The sequence below is a fragment of the Gracilinanus agilis genome, chromosome 1, assembly GCF_016433145.1.
Source record: "Gracilinanus agilis isolate LMUSP501 chromosome 1, AgileGrace, whole genome shotgun sequence".
Classification (NCBI taxonomy): domain Eukaryota; kingdom Metazoa; phylum Chordata; class Mammalia; order Didelphimorphia; family Didelphidae; genus Gracilinanus; species Gracilinanus agilis.
The window spans coordinates 268027659-268047146 of NC_058130.1; the positions used below are offsets into that span (position 1 = coordinate 268027659).

At 35.7% G+C, this 19488-nt stretch overlaps 1 protein-coding gene across 2 annotated transcripts in view; it reads left to right on the plus strand.

Moving 5' to 3' along the window:
- Nucleotides 1-19488, plus strand: part of UBAP2 (ubiquitin associated protein 2) — a 142559-nt gene that overhangs the window by 107230 nt on the left and 15841 nt on the right. For both annotated transcript variants that reach the window (XM_044661443.1, XM_044661450.1), the window contains exons 15-17: nt 112-281; nt 2828-3038; nt 8241-8280. In XM_044661443.1, coding sequence (XP_044517378.1) covers nt 112-281; nt 2828-3038; nt 8241-8280 — 421 coding nt within the window. The remainder of the gene's footprint in view (nt 1-111; nt 282-2827; nt 3039-8240; nt 8281-19488) is intronic.

Sequence of the window (19488 nt, forward strand, 5' to 3'; positions counted from 1 at the left end):
TTCCCCATCAGCATCCAGTGACATTTAAGGATGTTTGCTATGCTGGAAAGTTCTTGACACTAAAGAATATGCTAAGTCCTGAATGTCTAAAACATATTTTTCCTCTTACAGATCCCTGCATCTGCAGTGGAAATGCCAGGATCAGCAGATGTTACAGGGTTAAATGTTCAGTTTGGAGCTCTGGAATTTGGATCGGAACCTTCTCTCCCTGAATTTGGATCAGTCTTGAGCAGTGAAACTAGTAATCAGGCCCAAATCAGCTTGTATCCAAAACCTGTAAGGTACACAATTTATCTTTTTTCATACTTTAGGTAGTGTTTTATAAGGTACAAACACAATTGAGTCAGAATTGAAAGTAGAAAGTTTTGTGAATTTAAAGTTTATGGTGTTGCCTCTTGAAAGTGGGACTTTTTGAGAGTAACAGGCTTATTTGGCTCTTGTGTGAAATAAAACATTCTTGGGAGGGAAGAACAAAATTAAAGTTTCATTGTGCTCAGCAACGTCTCCTACCTACCCCAGATTTCTGGGACCAACCCTTTTTTAGGCATTGATTTTAGTACCTTTTTTTAACTAAAAAATTCCTCTGATTAAATATATAAGTTCAAGTCAAAGTGAAGAAGAAGTGTTGGTTTGTTTTTGTTTTTTTTTCCCCAAGATATACTTGCTTTGGAATGGAAACATGTACATTTTTGCCCTATCTCTGTTTATTGCATTCATGCATCCTATTTCAAGAGAAGATGGAGAAATATGTGTTTTGTGCTAACAGTCATGTAGAAGGTAGAAACCAATGCCTTGTTCAGAAGGAATTCTACATTAGCATGGTGGCAATTTAGGGCCCTCAAAAAAATCTATCTATCTATCTATCATCTAGCTTTTCAACAGCTCATCAGAGATGAGATGATGACTTTTTTCCCCTTGAGGAGAAGAGAAATAACTTCATGTAGCAAGGCAGTAGTAGACAAGGGGACATATGTTGGTGTGTGTTTATTTTTGCTCTGTCTTTGAGAGACATTTGCTGTAGAAATCTTAACAAAATGAAAAGAAAAAGAGATATTTTCATTATTACCTCATACCCCTTGTGTATTTAGATCCCTTCCCTATGAGATTTTCTTGGAGAAATTTCCTAGATGATTATTAACTATGCTAAAATCAGAACTAAACATTTAAACCATTTATGAAGCTTTTGCTTTCTAAATTAAAAGTAGAGCAACTCTGGTAGTTTTAGAGGAAAGAAAAGGACTTTATCAAAAAGGGATTACATTTGAAGGGAATGGAAGTTAAAGGGAAAATTTCCCCATTACAAATCCTTTGATTTCATTGGTATAAGGAACTCCTTGTGTGTTAACTTCTTCCATCAGTGCATTTCACCATCTTCTCTGCAACTTGTTATTGAGAGGTTAAATGAGCTGCCTGGGCTTGTTCAACCCAAATGTCTGAGAGATGGGGTTCCAACCTTTGTCTTCTGATTTTGATATTCTCTCTCTGTCCACTCTTCTATAATTTTACACTCTACAATTCCAAAAAAGAGCAAGTGGAGGAATTGGGAGAAACAAAGAAAACATATGAGGCAGCCCAAATGTGGATGACTTGTGAAATGATGATTAGTACCTAGAAAAGCAAACTGAATGAGGAAGTAAGCCACTGGGAGGGAACAAAAGAACCTCTTCCTTTTCACACTTCAGCTTTTTATCATGATGTTAACAGAAGACTTGATTATGACATGAGACTGATAGGACCAGTGTGTTAGTGAACCAAAGACAGAGCAGATCTTATTGTACCATCAGTTTAACAAGCCATGTATTCTAGTTTTAGAAAACTGCTACTTAATTGACCATTTCATTTTCCCTCTTCTCCCATAGTTTTGTGCTAGGTAGGCCTTAGAATTTTTCTGTCCTCTCTTCAGAGTTTTATTTTTATGCCTTCTTGAAGACTTCAATATTATATCAAAATTTTGAGAGTCCATCTCTTTCCTCTTGAAAGTAAAACACCTTAAGTTGTCCATCTCATAAAGCCATGTTGTCGAAGATGTGGAACACATGACCTCAGCAGGCCAAAAGTGCTGCTCTGTTCCCCCTCACTATCCTGCCTGAGGACATTTTTTGCATCTTCTTCCTCCCCTCTACCCCTTTTTTCTGTCAGCACTTCCTCCCTCTGCTCTCTGGGGTCATGCTGGTGGGCTCCTAGTCAGTTTGAAGGTGTAGTTTGGGCATGTGATCTCTTAAAAAGTTCACCAACACTGTCATAAAAAAATGCCTTCCATGTTATCCCTGACAGATGAACATACAGTTTTGACTTGATCACTTGGCAGTAATAGGGGAACTTGCTACCTTAATATGATTTGTGAGGCTTCTTTTTTAATGGACTCTTAAAAAATTACTTTTGTTAAGGGCTTAAGTAGTTTTAGAATCAATGCCTACTTTATATCCTCTAGGTGAAGGAGATCAAAGTTAACTTATTCCTTCTTTCTAACTGGTAAACTAGAATAGGATTGTTAAGAAATTTGCTCAAGGCTTTGCAAAGAAAAGGAAGAGTTAAAAACTTTAAGATTCTCCCCCATTAAGAGATCATTGTTATGATAATTTATTAATCAGTTTAAAGTCTTGTTACTCTTCCCTACCCTCTGGAACTGAAAGTTATTTTAGGTAAATTAGCTTTGGAGAGGGGACATTGATGATGCCTATTTAAATGTAAAATTGTAACTAAGCACAATATTTAATTGATTTTAGATGTGGCTAGTCAGTTAAAGTAATATGGTGGTGGTATTTCATGAAGAAATCTGAAATGACATTTATTTACTGAGATGATAAATAACTTTTACTTTTTCCAGTGATCCTTTGAATACCTCTTTGCCAATATCCAATACAGTACAGGAGTCGACCTATACAACCTCCGTCATCACCTCTTCCAGTTTGACCAACTCATCTCAGAGCACTAGTCCCGTAACAACATCTTCCTCCTACGACCAGAATTCTGTGCATAGCAGGATAGCATACCAAAGCTCCATGGCTCCATCTGAAACAACTTCTATCGCTGTCACAGTAAGTATCGCGAACATCTCTTATTCCTTAGTCATCTCAAATTCAGTCTAAAATGAATTATTCTTCTCCCCTTAAATATGCCCATTCTACAAGCTTAACTTATTTCTGCTGAAGGTTCCTACCTACTTCCAGTTACCAAGGTTTGCCACTTCAGAGTCATCCACCTTCCCCTCTTATCTTTTCCAGGTAACATGTCTTAAAACATGCCCTGCCCATTTTGACTTCCATAACATGACTTAGATCTGTCTCCTCCTTTCCATTTACTCAGCTATCACCCTTATTCAAGCCTCCATCACCTTTCACTCAAACTTCTCCCAATTGGACTCTGTGCTTTTACTCCCTTCCCATAGTCTCTCTAATCCATCTTCTATAACTGTCCGGCTAATGTTCCTAAAACATAGGTCTATACAGCCTACCATTCTAAATTTATTTGTTTACATGTTGTTCCTTTGGCATTGGAGAGGTTTTCATTTTTATCTTTGTATCTATGTCTTGCACACAGTAGATGTTTTTATAATTTTATGTATGAATTCAGGCCTCTAACTATTTTCCATGTCATGCTTCTCCAAGATGCTTTGTAGATTCTTTTCCATGTATTTACCTTTGAGGTTATTGCTACTATTCATCCTGTTTCTTTAGTTGTTCTTAGATTGCACTTGAGCTATTTTTGGGGAGACCTTATGACATAAGGATGGATATATATATATATATATATATACACCCATTCGATATGAATCCCCTCAGTTCCTCTATTCCAGTATTCTTCCTTGACTTGTCCTTTTTACCCGTTCTCTTGGTGTCATTCTCACCAATCATCTTTCATCAATTATCTCTTTTTTATTCATGCAACTACTAATGTTCTCACATTTTCCCTTAGCCAGAAATATATTCAGGTCTACCCATAATGAAAAAAAATAGTTCTTTGACTCTGCTTATATTATTTCTAACATAATAGCTATGGTTATTTATATACATGGTATGGTGCTACTTTTTCATTGCCTATTCACTCCTTTGCATTTTGTATTTCTTACTTTACCATCCTGATTTCTCCAAAGTCAAAGACCACCTAATTACCAAGTCAAGTGACATTTTTCTGTTCTTTTGCTCTTTGACATTTCTGCAACATTGGGCTCTCTTCAACCTATCATTTTCAAAACTTCCTCACCATTTGGTTTTTCTAACTATTCTCTCACAGTTATTCTACTGACATCTTTAGCTTAGCTGCTTTCAGTTTTATCGACTCTCTGTGATCCCATTTTGGGCTTTCTCAGCAAAGAGACTGGAGTGATAAATATATAGAAGTTCTTAAATTCTGAGGAAGCTACCTTGCAGGCATATGGAAGGTACCAAGGTGAGAGAGAAAAAGGAATTTCCAACCTTCTGGTTAGGACCAGAAGGAAGGGACTGTACTCAGATCCCTAGAGTACAAATTAGAATATGATGAAGGGTCTAGGGGAGAAGAAAGTTGAAAGTTGAAGAAAGATCTGTCTCCCTGGAGTTCTTAAATTCATTATGTTCTTCATTGTAACCTCCATCTCTGACCCAGACACTCTTAAGCTTCCACCCTGGGACTCAGGGTTTGTTATTCACAATTTATAATATTCCTTCATCATTGACCCACCTTACAATTCCTCAACTATTTTCCTGCCAAACTCGTGTGAATCCTCTTTTCCTCCATCTCATCCCCATCTCCAACCCCAACTTTCCTACCTTATTCATAAAACTGCTTACTCTACACTTAAGTGTGATGTTGGCCAAAATACTTTACCTTTCTTGGCCTCAGTCTAAAAAAATAGAGTTTGGATATATATATATATATATACTGGATTGATTAGCCATTTCCTTCTCCAGCTCATTTTATACCTGAGTAATTGAGGCAAACAGAGTTAGATGATTTACCCAGCTAGTAAGTTTCTGAGACCAGGTTTGAACTCATAAAGATGAATTCCTGATTCCAAGACTGGCGCTCTATCCCAGTAAAGTACCTCTCTGCCCTTTTCTCCTTTACTAGTTAATTCTCTTCCCTAATCCCTACTTCTGGCTATCCCCCAAAGCTCTCTCTCTCCTATACTCTCTTTGCATTTCTTCCTCTGGTAATGTCATTCATAATCATGGCTTCAATTTTTCAACTCTTCCAGTGGGCCACTCTCTTTATTTCCATTCTCCATCTTGTGGCTTCAGCTTTCTTCTGGCTATCGTTTTATATCTGCAACTCCTGTTGGTCCAAAGTTGAACTCTTTACCTTTTCCAAACCTGCTACTCTTCTGGTATCCCTATTTTTGTATTTGCTGTGAACATTTTCCCTATCATTCAGGCTAGAATTTTAGAGTTATCTTTTCTTTTTTTCTCTCCCTAACCCTCCAAGTCCAATTCAATTTCTACATTCTGTCAGTTGTAAATTTTTTGTCTTTTCATCTGCTACCTTAGTTTAGACCTTCTTGGACGATTGATTACCTGTACAATAATAGTAGTAATAATATCCTAGCTAGTATTCCTTCTTGTTTCTTCCCTTTTATAGTATTTTGCACCTCTGCCCATTTAATCTTTCCAATGCATCATTCTTATTATATCTGCCCCTTTTCTCAAAAACCTGTTAATCACTTTTCATTGCTCACCAAATAAATTATAGACTTCTTATTTTGACATTCAGAAGTCCCTCATTAACTAGCTCTAACTTACTTTCCTCTTACTTATTGCTATATATCTGTTTCTTTTATTTTGTGTTTTGGCTAAATTTGACTTTCTCTTCTTTCTCCATACCCTTTCTTGCACTAATCCATCCTGTTTGAAATGGAATCTGCCTCATTCACCTTCCATTAAACCTCATTTGATATGCCATGCTCATAATTTTTCTTCAAACTTCTTATAGAATTTAATAAAAAATAAAAGATACATCTTTTACATTGCTAGGGATCTTCTTTGTGTACATTTGCCAACCCCTCACCCCTTACCCCCTCAATCCTTTAAATAGTAAACTGCTTGAGAGTAGGGATGATATCTGGTTTCATCTTTATATCCTTAACAACTAATAAATAGTAATTCCTGATACTCCTTGGCTTAAATTAAATATGTCTAGTGGTTTTCAAATTAATAGTGCCATGTAATATAGAGTTCATAGTTCAATTTTATTGTGAATAAAACAATATTAAAAATATCTTAGTGAGGTAAGGTTATTAAAAATATTGTTATATGTGTTTACCTGCCATTACATCTTTGAAATACAGTCTAAAATATCCTATGCTATACTGAGAATGGCCATCTAGTAACAAGCTGCTCTTTTTTTTTCTCCTCTAAAATGATGAGGATTTCTTTTTGCTCTGCCCTGCCAACCCTTCTATCTATTTTCTCTTCTGACCAATTCTTTTTTGTACCACTATGGGTTGGGTGTGTGTATGGTGGATTTTTTTTTTTCCTTTAAGGTAACTAGAAAGTCAGAGGTGGATCAGAATACCACCTGAATGAAGTGTTCCTCTCCCACATTTGGATGTCCTTTTGATCCAGAGATTCCCTCCCCTATTCATTTTAAATAATTTTCTCCAAAGTCAAGGAAGGGGACTTTAGATCCCCTTCAGTTGCTTATGGAGCACGTAACTAAGTATGGGATCCTACATCTATGAAACGTTGAAATTTAATTGATTGCTTATCTGAAATGGGTCATTCACTGTTTATCAGTTATACTTTTGACAGATATGTGGTTAACACTGAAGCAGCTTCTAAGTTGATTTTTTTTTGTGTGTGTGTGTGAAATGTTTGTTAAGTGATTTGTCTTGTAATGTTAAATGAGTGATATATTTTACTCCTTTGTGACCCTGAGCTATGCTTATCAGAAAGAGGAATATAGTATAGTCAAGATAGTTCCTGTTCTCCTGGAACTCATAATATTCTAGTAGGGGTAAGACAAACCTTTTATTAGACTGTTATATAGTCCCTTGAGAACAGTGACTGTCTTGTGTCTTTTTTTTTTTTCCCCTTTTTCTTTCTTTTTAAATATCCACATTGCCTGGCACATAGTAGGTGCTTAATAAATGCTTAGTGACTGACTGACTTTTCTCAGAGCATGTACCTAACAATAGGAGCCTATGTGCCTACTTCCATTGTTTCTTCTGGAAAACAGATTGTCTTTTCTTCCTCCACAGTTTTCGTTGCAGAGTATGAAGAGGACATGAGACTTAGAAGCAAGTTATATAGAAAGCATAAAGATGAATTAAGGATTAGATGATTGTATTAAAAATAGAATTAAGGATTCTCATCCTTAAATGTGGGAGGGGGAAGAAATGAGAAATATTACATAATAGGAGTCTTCTCATCCTGCCAAACGATGTAATTTAGCTCTAAAAAGATTTTGGTTTTTTTTTCTTGTAGTTCTTTTCCTCATCCCCTATTTTCACTTTTTGGAAAAGAAAATATACATTAGTTAATCTATACTTAGCCAATCATAATTCAATATGATCCTTCTATTATGATATTTCCCTTTGTAAGAGTCTGATTAAGTATGTTAGGTTACTCTGGGAAATAGTTCCATTTACTCTGAGTAAACTTGAGTGGGGACGGGGGTAAGGTATTCTTCTTTCCTTATGATAATATATCTAACTTAAATATCTTCTGGTTTTTTTTTTAACTTTATGGTTTCTTTGAAGGCTAATTCAGTTTTTATCCCTAATTTGTGATTCTTTGTAATCACAATCATTATCTTACGGATGTATTTTTTGAACTCTGGAAACATCTGTAGAAATCCCAGTTGATAAAAAGGGTAAAATTGCAGCTTTGAGTTTGTTATATTGCTAATGACTCGAGTCATTAGCACAATTGTATATTTTGCCATTAGGATTCTCATATAGAAACTTGAAATATATTGCCTGCCCACATGTTAAATTTCTGTTCTTTGTAGTTAATAGGTTCTGTTTTTATTTCCTAACATTTTGCTCCCTGAATTCTTATCTGGATCATAAAATTTTTCAGGGTACCATTTAGTTGAATTTAAAAATTTATTATTTATATTAGCACCGTATAGTCTGCTTTTTATTAGTTTGAAATAATGCAGTTGTTCATCTGTTATGTTGATTATTATTAACATTCAAAGGCAGCCCTGCCCTCTGTTCTCTCCCTTTAAAGAGATAGCTAAATTAATTGTTGATAATTTTTTATGCTGTTCCTTAAGTTTCAAAGCTAATTTTTCCTTGTCCTCTTTTCCTTCTGATTCAGAATGGACATGGTGGTGTTCGAACTCAGCAAACACTAGACAGTAAGTATAAAGAATGCATTTTCTTATTCCTTAGGACTATGCAGATTGACTTTAAAGCAAATCATTTGATTTATGATATGGAAACTGTAACCTGTTGGTTTTCAAGTAACATTGGAACAGGTTTCCTATAAAACTTTGTGAATTTTTTCTGTGATTCTTTGATTTGGAACAGTTAACTTCTCTAGAATGAGACCCAGTTTTTTATATTAGTTTTAAAGGTCAAGATTTTACCCCATTTCTCAAAGATGTGGAGGATATTGGGGGCCCTTTGGACACAGTCATTTGAATTTGTTCATTGAGAACAAAGAGCTGTGCTGTCTTTCTAGGGTGTGACTCTGACATGTGTGGGAATCTTACAAGGTTTGTCAGTGTGTGATTTTGAGCTACTTTTAATGATTTCCAGAGTTACAAATGATACGGCCATAAGGGATTCAGAAAAGCACTGGCAAAGATTTTAGGAAGGCTTGGGGAAAAAACTGAAGATCTTAAAGTATCAGGTAGTATTTGGATTGTTGTTGCCACTTGAAGGCCACAAAAGCTTTCCGAGAAGAAGAGGCAATATTGGGTAGTGAAGAGCTAGGGAAATTAGATATATCAGAGAATTGGGATATTTAGACCAAGTTTTAAGTTAAAAGGATAGTAAACTCTTGGTTAGGAATGCAGTATAAGAAGAACTTGAGAATTAATTTACCTGGAGTCTTGAAAATCTAATAAAAATTGCTTAACTGAAAAAGAGAGGAAACCGGAAATGACCTAGGTTTAATGCAGGAAAAATAAGGGAAGACACCTGGTATTCAGTTTCTTAAATCCAAGAAAGCAAGGGATCACAAAATGAGGGTTCTCTTAATTATTATACAGTTATACAGTTGAAGAAAGATTCTAATGGAAACATGCTGGTTCAAACTCATGGGGATGATGAAACTAGTGGCTGGAATATTGCTCTGGAAAGATATAGAACTTAGTGTAAAGAAATAATAGGAGAAGTTTAATGAAAAGGATTTTTAATTTTTATTTTATAAAATTATATATATAAAAAGGGACATAGAGCAGCTAGGTGGCACAGTGGATAGAATTCTGGCCCTGAAGTGAGGAAGACTCGATTTCTTGAGTTCAAATGTGACCTCAAATACTTTGTGTGACCTTGAGTAAGTCATTTAACCTTATTTGCCTCTTATTTCCTTATCTGTAAAGTCAGATGGAGAAGGATATAGTAAACCATTACAGTATCTTTGCCAAGAAAATCCCTTGAGGGATCAGGAAGAGTCAGGCACAACTGAAAACAACTAAACAACAATAACAAGTATAAACTGGTAGAATGAAATGCAGCTTTGCTAAGTACTTTGCAATTATTTTATCCTCTTAACAGCCCTCCTAGGTAGGTGCTATTTTATTCCTATTTTACTTATGGAAAAAGAAGATCAACAAAGGTTAAATGAATTACTTGCTCAGGGCCACATAGCTGGTAAATGTCACAGAGGCAGGGTTTGAACTTTGATCTTCTTACTCTATCTGGCACTCTATCCATTGTAACAATTGCTGTCTTTATAGACTGTGTAAACAAATTAATTTGGGAAATAAATCCCAGACCTGCTACAGAGGGTTGTTAATGGATTAAAGTGGTTGTAATGGAGGACTTCAGTTATCAGCACATCTGGCAGAGTACACTGCCTAAAACACAATGGTTAATATCTAGTCTTAATGTAATGAGGTAATAATTTGCTACCTACCCTATGCTTAAGAAAGAGCAGATTTCTCATTTAATAGAGAAACGATAGATAGGATTAGATAACCTAAGCTCCTACAAAAAGGAAGTCAGTCCTGGAAGGATGGGAAGCATTTACAATGAATTTTTAAAAATTCTGAAAGATTCGGTTGCAATGAGGAAAAAAACTTTTCTGAAGTGACCTCTATGGATATACTGGGCACTTAATAACCAATTTAAATTTTTAAATTTAATTATTAAATGTTTAAATTATTTTTAGAACTTGAAGAAAGAACATGTATTGAAGCAGAAGTTCCATGTTTATTTTGTATTTTTGGGTGGAGTTGTTTTTGTTTTTTTTAAGCTATTTTAGAGAAATAAGAATGATTAGAATAAGAAATTGGATTGGTGTGCAGGGTGAATGGAAGAATGAGAAGTGATAGAGAAATTGGTTTGTGAAGGAGAGAAGAAAAATAGTTACTTGGAAGTTGATACAAAGGATAAGGAGGGAGATAATAGGACATCTAGGGTAGTGATTCCCAAAGTGGCCGCTGCCTCTCCCTGGTGGGTGCTGCAGTGATCCAGGGAGGCGGTAATGGCCACAGGTGCATTTATCTTTTCTATTAATTGCTATTACAATTTAAAAAAAATTTTAATTTCCAGGGGGCTAAGAAATATTTTTTCTGGAAAGGGGGCGGGTAGGCCAAAAAAGTTTGGAAACCACTGATCTAGGCTTTTGTTTTTTAAGATCCAACTTCTCTCCATATCTCTTGTCCCTCCCCCTACATATTGAGAAGGCAAGCAATATAATATCAATTATATATGAAATTAGGCAAATCATAACATGCCTCCCCTCTCAAACATTAATCAGCTCTCCCTTGTGATGTATAGCATTTTTTTTCCATCATGAATCCTTTGGAATTGTCTTGGATCATGGTCTTTCACTTTTGATTATTCTTACAATATTGTAGTTAACTGTATACAATATTCTGCTCACTTGACTTTGCATTGTTTTAGATAGGTCTCAGGTTATTCTGGAAATGTCCTGCCACTCACTTCGTAAGCACAATGGGATTCCATTACAATCATTTACAACTTTTTCAACCATTCCCCAAATGATGAGTATCCCCATGGTTTTCAATTCTTTACCACTGCAAAAAGCTGCTTTAAATATTTTAAAACATATGGGTTCTTTTTGTCTTTGTTATTTTGGGATATAGACTACATAGTAGTATGTATACTTTTATAGCCCATTGGGCATAATTCCAGATTAGTTCTGTTCAAAACTCCACCAAATATCGATTAGTGTTCCACTTTTTCCATGTTCACTTTTAGCATTTGTTATTTTCCTCTCTCATATTGGCCTCAGTCTAATAGGCCAATCACCATGGTATGATGCCTCAGGGTTGTTTTAATTTGCATTTTTTTTAAACCCTTATCTTCCAGCTTGGAGTCATTACTGTGTATTGGCTCCAAGGCAGAAGAGTGGTAAGGGTAGCCAATGGGGGGGTTAAATGACTTGTCCAGAGTCACACAGCTAAGAAGTGGCTGAGGCCAGATTTGAACCTAGGACCTCCCATCTCTATGCCTGGCTCTCAATCCACTGAGCTACCCAGCTGTCCCAATGTTTTGTATTCTTATAAATTCTCATAAATTTGACTCAATTCTCCATGTATTTGAGAAATTAGGCTTTTGTCAGAGTTATTTGCCATAAAATTTTCCTCAGATTTATTATTTCCCTTGTAATTTTGGTTACATCGGTCTTATTTGTACAGAAACTTTAATGTAACCAGAATTATCCATTTTGTTTTTTATAATGTTTCTCTCTGTCTTGTTGGGTCATGAATTCTTCCCCCTAATTTAATTTTGATATCCCCCTTTATTTCTAGATCAAATATCAATTTTAATTTTCTCTTGATTATGGTGTAAGATATTTGTCTATGTAGTTACTGCCATATTCGTTTCTGGGTTTCCCAGCATTTTTTGCCAATAGGGAGGTCTTCCCCCAATAGTTTGGATTTGGGGGTTTATCGAACATTAGGTTACTATGGTCATTAACTACTATTTATTGATTTCCTAACCTATGTGCTTGATCCACTACTTTATTTCTATGCCAGTACCAGATTATTTTTATGATAGCTGCTTTATAGTATAGTTTGAGATCTGATATTGCTAGGTCTCTTTCCTTTGTATTTTTTTCTTCATGAATTCCCTTGATAGTCTTGACTATTCTTCCAAAATCTAGATATTCTTAATATATTATTTCCCCTGGGTTGAATTCACTAAATTCTGTATTTAAACAAATATGCAAGTTCATAGCAGTCAATTTCTCTCAAACTTGTAGTTTTTAAAGTTTTAAAATTTTTTATTGATTAATTTAGATTATTTTTTCATGTTTACATGATTCATGTTCTTTCCCTCCCTTCCTCTCTCCCCCCTCCCAGAACTGAGAGGCAATTCCACTGGGTCAACCTGGTAGTTTTGTGTTTTTTTTGTTTTTTTTTTGTTTTTTGTTTTTTTTTTAAACCCTTACTTTCCATCTTAAGAGTCAATACTGTATATTGGCTCCAAGGCAGAAGAGTGGTAAGGGTAGGCAATGGGGGTCAAATGACTTGCCCAGGGTCACACAGCTGGGAAGTGTCTGAGGCCAGATTTGAACCTAGGACCTCTCCCATCTCTAGGTCTGGCTCTTAATCCACTGAGCTACCCAGCTGCCCCCCAAACTGGTAGTTTTTAAGAGAAGAAAAGGACTTTTAGGACAGTAACTCCCAAAAAGTATGCCACGGATTTTACTAGGTGTTCCATGAAATTTTGTATACCATGATTTTCAGGTTCAGCATTCATAGTATGGCTATAGTATAGTATAGTATTTACAAAGTTATCAAATTTTGCCTTTTAACAAGCAGGCACTAATATGAATATGTGTCAGACCTTATATTCACAAAGAACTCAACACAAATGGCTACTGTTATTGGAGAGAAACTATATGTATGCGCAGGTGCCCCAAGCATCCCAAAGTATTTGAAACCTAAATGGCATTATGCTGAGATTCATCTTAACAAAGAATACTGTGTCATTAATCAAAAATAATTCAAAACTCCTAGGCTAATTTGTAAACAAAATGAAGTAAGCAGATTTCCAGAAGTTGTTCTAAGGCCCTTTTCAGTTATCTCATTTTAGCTTTTTTCTATTAATTTTTAATATTTCTTGATTGTGCAAAGACTAATTTGGTATTCTACTATCGCCTTGTGTGTTTCTCTTTGTCATAATCATCTACTCTCCATACAGTTCTGGGAACAAGATCCATCAGTTATAAGTTACTTCCTCTACTGGGGGCAAGTACTTGTTCCCCTACTTGTCATCAGAGAAATAAAATGAGAGACATTGTTCAAGTGGATTTTTCTTAAGAATGCCTGATTATGACCAGCAGCTATAATTTGTCTTGCTTGGGTTTTTCTGCTTCTCACATGAGAGATTATCTGGCATTCATTGCAGTTTCTTCTGCTGTTTCTTTCTTTTAGCCTCCCTCGCTACCCTTTTTCATTTTCAAAAAGTGCCACAGAATGTACCTGGATCTCTTGCAGAAAAGTCTGTTGTTCATAAATATTTTTATTCCTAACATTAAAAAAATTGTATACATGTCTTTTTAGCAAGACATATTGTGAATAGTGCATTTGAATCAGAAGACCTTATTTCTTTGTGTTTTAGGTTGTTGTGAATAATGCCCATGGTTAATTAGAAGTTAAGATATAAAGTATAAAGGATCCCCATCCCAGCTACTTGTACTCTCTCCTAACCAGAATCTTCCCCCCCCACCCCTACCCCTCCCTTGCTAGTAATAGAGTAAGGGAAAGCTGGAAAATACACAGGTCTATTGGGTCAACAAGGGAGATGTCTCACAAACAGTTGTCCTCTGGGGTTGGCAATAGTCCAGTAGAAATCTCTGCAGTAGCAGGTATAGATCCAATAAGAAGAGGAATAAGGATTTTACTCACACAGTCCACCTGTGGAGTTTAAACCAAATTCAACCACTTCCTAGAAGGTGAAAGGCTTGTAGAAGTCCACATACACTGTCTCTTTCTCCAGAGAGCAAGTCCAAAACCAACTGTCTTTCCTAGCAGTCACTATCTCCAGGGTTCTGGAATTCTCTCTCTGCCTTTGCCTTGGTACTTCCTGCTTTCTCTCTGATTTCCCTATAATACCATGGAATCATTTGGTGTTATAAATCTTTTTTCTTTCTATAATACATTAACGGATTTTGCATCAGTTTTCCTGGTTTTTATGTATAGAGTATTATGTTATAGAAAAATTACTTAAGCTTCCTTTATCCTTTTGTAACATGATAGCGATCTTAAATCCTAAAGTGTTTTTCAATCTTTTTTAGAAGTATGAGAGGAGTTTAAACTAACCACATATTTTATTTGTTTTCTTTTGAAAACAATAGTTTACTTTCCTTGAATTTCTTTTTGAATTAATATGATAATTGTACCCTGTTAATTAAATACATTAATTTATCTAAAATATTTTAAATTCTTCCACTGTGCCATTTTTTTAGGGTGTATGTGAGAGATATAAAAGTGAATAAGGCTTAATCTCTCCCTTCAAGTCTACAACCACACAGAAAAGTTTAAAGCACATAAAATAATATGTTGAATTAACATAAATCACCATTATAATTCTTCAAAGTATTTGAAGGATTCAGAGTAGGTTTCAGGAATTAGGAATGTGAGCTAAACTGCAAGAGAAGTAAATTTTGAGGGGTCTCTAGGGCATTCTAAAAGGAGGAGTCATTCCTAGCCACACAGTTTACACTTGAGGATAACAGGATCTAGTGTAACTAGACTTATAGCCTATTCCAGAGGCTGGAAAAGTATCTTGAGTGTCATTAATTAAAGATTAAGGGATTTGGGCTTTATTTGGCAGGCTGTGGGAGAAGTATTTAGCACAGGAATTGCACAGTCAGAATTGTACTTGAGAAAAATATATCTAGTGATGCATACAAAACTATTGCAGTAGTTCAGAGGAGATGCAAGCAGGGTCTCATGTGGAATACCAAACAATAGGAAGACTAGATAGATGAAAAGATATTGTAGGGCCATAGCAATTAACTATTTGAAGGTGAGGGAAGAAGTCAGCGATTTAGAGAAGCAGCAGAGCAGTTAAATTGTATCCATTATTTCACATAATCTCAGTTCAGACATCACCTGATGCCTTTCTTGATGATTTCCTCCCCCAATATCTTATTTTTTATGTGAAACATTACAATAACACAATACATATGATTTGTTATAAATATATAATACATTGTAAGTATACTTATTCATGAGAAACAAATCACCACTTAAATTTCGTCCAAAACTCGTCTCATTATTCTCCCCCCCCCCCCTTCCCTCCCCAAGAAGGCAGGGAATATGATAAAGGTTGTACATATATTATGTTATAACACATATTTCCCTGTTCATCATGTGAAACAAGATACACAGACTATGAATTTTACCTACATAACCTAAGTTAGGTCTGTTTTCTCTTCCAGTACAATGTAAATTTCTTGAGTGGAAGGACAGTTTCATTTTTACATTTATATTCCTAGCACTGAACCTAAATACTTAGTAATGCTTGTTGGTTGATCAGTTGAGATTGCCAACCCCTTGTTGTATGCTGCCTTGTGTTTGATTGAATGTATCCTGAAAAGTAGGTTCCATTCAAATCCCACTTCATTGCTGTCCTGAGAGAATCTATTTAATTACAGTTTTTCATCAAAGGATCTTCCTGAAAATTGCTCCACAATTCTAATTCTAATTGTTGTAAGCACAGTTATACTACCCATAGCACACACTGATGTCAGGATGACATTTACCTAACATCACCTGTAGTCTCCATGTTTTTCAAACAAATTCCGTCTTTTACAGGCACATTTCAGAGCTATATGAAATAACCCTCTCTGTTTCTGATCCCTTAAAAAACTAAAACCCTAAAGAAATTAAGGATTAAGTGTCTTCTCTGTGTTCCCCACTTTTATCTAGTATATATATGTTTCATGGACTACATGAAGAGTAGTAATAGTTGTAGATGGCATATTGATCACAATTAGACTCTATAAAATCAAAAGTATACCAATTACAATTTCTTTGTTCCAGAATAACACTATCAAAAAATATTTCTGAATTAGCATAATATTATAAAGGAAAAGTCTATAAAAATTAATTTTGTACAACTGTTTCATAAAGAAGAATCTAAATTTTGTATTTAACAAAATTATACTATAAAGAGTTAAATTTAATACAAAACATACTATGAATACTTGTTTAAAAAGAAAATCATGCTAGGATTCATCAAGCCATTATTCATCTGATTAAGGTTTAGATCTTTAGCACAGACTCATTAGCACAGATTTTACCAAACTTGAAAGACTGAGGCTCCAAGAAGGAAACTCAGAGGTTATCTCAGCTAATTCTCATTTTCTTGACAATGAAACACACAGACAGAAATGAAGATCTCAGGGGTAAGCCTTGGGCAGGACTTGAAAGTGAGGGCTTTCTCTGTCACAGCACACTTATTTCAGTTTTTCCCATCATGTTAGTAACTGCACATGTTCTTGTTAAGTAGCCTATAAGTGTTACCCCTCTCACACAGTAGTTTTATTTATTAGCAAAGTCTGGAATATAGCAACTAAAGCACTTGAATGATACCTATTGACTTGTAGCCTACAGAGAACAGCATTTTAAATACCAATAACAAGTAGGGAATTTGAATTTGCCATCACAGAGCTTGGTGGGCACTAAATTGTAATATTCCTGATTTAGTAGAAACAGTATATAATCCCTAATGCTTTAAGGTTTGCGAGGTACTTTCCATAAATTCTCACAGTAATTATATTTTGTAAATGAGGAAATAAAGTCTCTTCTTCATGCATTCTCAGTCATCTTCTTTTCCTCATTTCCAGTATTCTCTTACCTAATATCAGTCTCTGATCTATTGATCCATACTGCCTACATAGATGCCTCAAATTCTTTTCTTTCCTCTCCTCTTCCTCCCCCCCATTGCCTAGCCCTTACCACTCTTCTGCCTTGGAGTCAATACCCAGTATTGACTCCCAAGACAGAAGGTAAGGGTTTAAAAAAAAAAAAACAACAAACAACCCTCTTAATAGCACCTGTCTCCCTTATTAGCTGTTGTTCTACATATCTTTTCTCAGCCAAACTAAGTGGAACTTAGCTTCCTATTTTCTATAAGCCTGCCTTCCAATCCCATTACTTAACTACACCTCCTTTCTTCACTAACATCTTTTTTTTTTTTTTTTTTTTTAAACCCTTACCTTCTGTCTTGGAATCGATACTGTGTATTGGTTTCAAGACAGAAGAGTGGTAAGGGGTAGGCAATAGGGGTTAAGTGACTTGCCCAGGGTCACACAGCTGGGAAGTGTCTGAGGCCAGATTTGAACCTAGGACCTCTTGTCTCTAGGCCTGACTCTCAATCCACTGAACTTCCCAGATGCTCCCTAACATTCTCTTAATTATCAAATCACCTGTCTCCTTCCCAGTCTCTTTATTCTATTGCAGGGCCCTTTTAACTACTTTCTCCTCCTTTATATTCACTGCTCCTCCAGTCTTTGTTTTCTCATCTAAATACTTAGTTATTTAGGCACTATATGAGAGAGAGAGAGAGAGAGAGAGAGAGAGAGTGTGTGTGTGTATGTTTATACACACACACATACACCCCTAGGCTTGTGCTAGATTTTTATCCATTTTCCACCTACTAAATCTGGGTCTTTGTGACTTTTCGTCTAATTCTCCTATTTACTACTTACTCGAACTCTTCAGACTCTTCTTAGATCTGTGTCCATTAGCAGTGACCACATCTCAAGGTTCTGCTTTTTCTTTCTCTACTCTTATACTTGATGATTTCATCAGCTCTCATGGATTCTTTACTATCTTCATTCACATCTGTGTATTTAGCCCTAGTATCTTCCCTGAGATTTAATCAGTGAAGTTACCTGCTGTGTGTTGCATATTTCATATTGGATGTCCAAGAGGCCTTTTACATCCAAAATAGAACTTTACTTTTCCCACTCAAACCTCCATCACTTATCAAATTTCTAAAGTATTGTCAGGGGCATCATCATTTCCTTTAGTCACTTAGATTCCTAACATTGGAGTCCTCCTCTACTTCTCACTTCAACCCCATATATCTAGATAATCATTTGCAAAATTCTGTTTTTTATTTCTCCTTATCTTGTATATCAATCCTTTTCCCTACTCCCCATCACCACCCTCATCACCTCTGAGCAGGATTATTAGAATAGCTTTCTTCTTGGTCTCCCTGATTCAAGTCTCTGTCTACAATAATCCCTCCACCATTTATAAAAATGCTTCATCTTAACCATTCCAACCTTTTTTTTTTTTTTTTTTTTTTTTTTAACGTTTATCTTTTGTCTTGGAATCAATTCTGTGTATTGGTTCTAAGGCAGAAGAGCTGTGAGGGCTAGGCACTGGAGGTTAAGTGACTTGCCCATGTTCATACAGCTAGGAAATGGCAGTGGTCAGATTTGAACCCAGGACCTTCCATCTCTGAGCCTGGCTTTCAATCCACTGAGCCACCTAACTGCTCCCCTTCCAGCCTTCTTACTGCATCCTACATACTCTCTTGTCCATCTAGATTGCCCTCCTTCCACTTCTTCATTTGTAGCCCTCCTTTCCTGTCATCATTCCTTTTCCCTGGCAGTATCTTGTTTCTGGAATGCTCTCTTCTCACCTATATCTCTTATCTCTGGCTTTTTTGTAGAACTGGCTCAATTCCCTTTGTTCTCCCCCCTTCCATTGCTCCACTTATATGGGTTAGCACAGTGTTTCTATTGAGGGTAATAGAGGTTAAGTGACTCACCTCAGGTTACTTTTAGGAATTCTCAGAAACAATTTAGACATGGCTCTTTCTAAACTTCTATGTCTCCCTTGCTTTTTTACCACATCACAAACACTTAGAGATGAGAAATATAAGCCCAGTAATGCTGCAACACCCAATTTGTGGCTACTCTTGGATCTTTATATAGAAATAAGAGAGTTTCTCCTTAACTAATTTCAATTCCCAGCTTCCTCGCTACTTTTGTGATTATTTCGAAGTATCCTTGAGTGTCAGTTCTGTTTCTTTAAAATGAGAATAATTAGTCTTTAATAGGTGTTATAAAGTCCTCTGAAAACCAGCAACTGCTTTGCAAAAAGATAGATCTTGTGGGTACTGATGAGCATGACAGTCTTAAGGATCATATGGCTGTGACACAGTCAAACATTTAATGTGTCCTAATGCAAAAGGATTTTCTGGCTTTTCATATTTCAAAATTTTACTTGGTTTCAACAGACATCATCTTGGAAAGATGGCATGTTAGACTAATCCTATTTTAAAGAGTGTTTTGTTCATGTTTGATTTGTTAGACTTAAATATCATGTTGAGATTTACCTAGACCATTTTCTTATAATATACTCTAGAAATTACCTTTTCTAGTTCTACTTTCC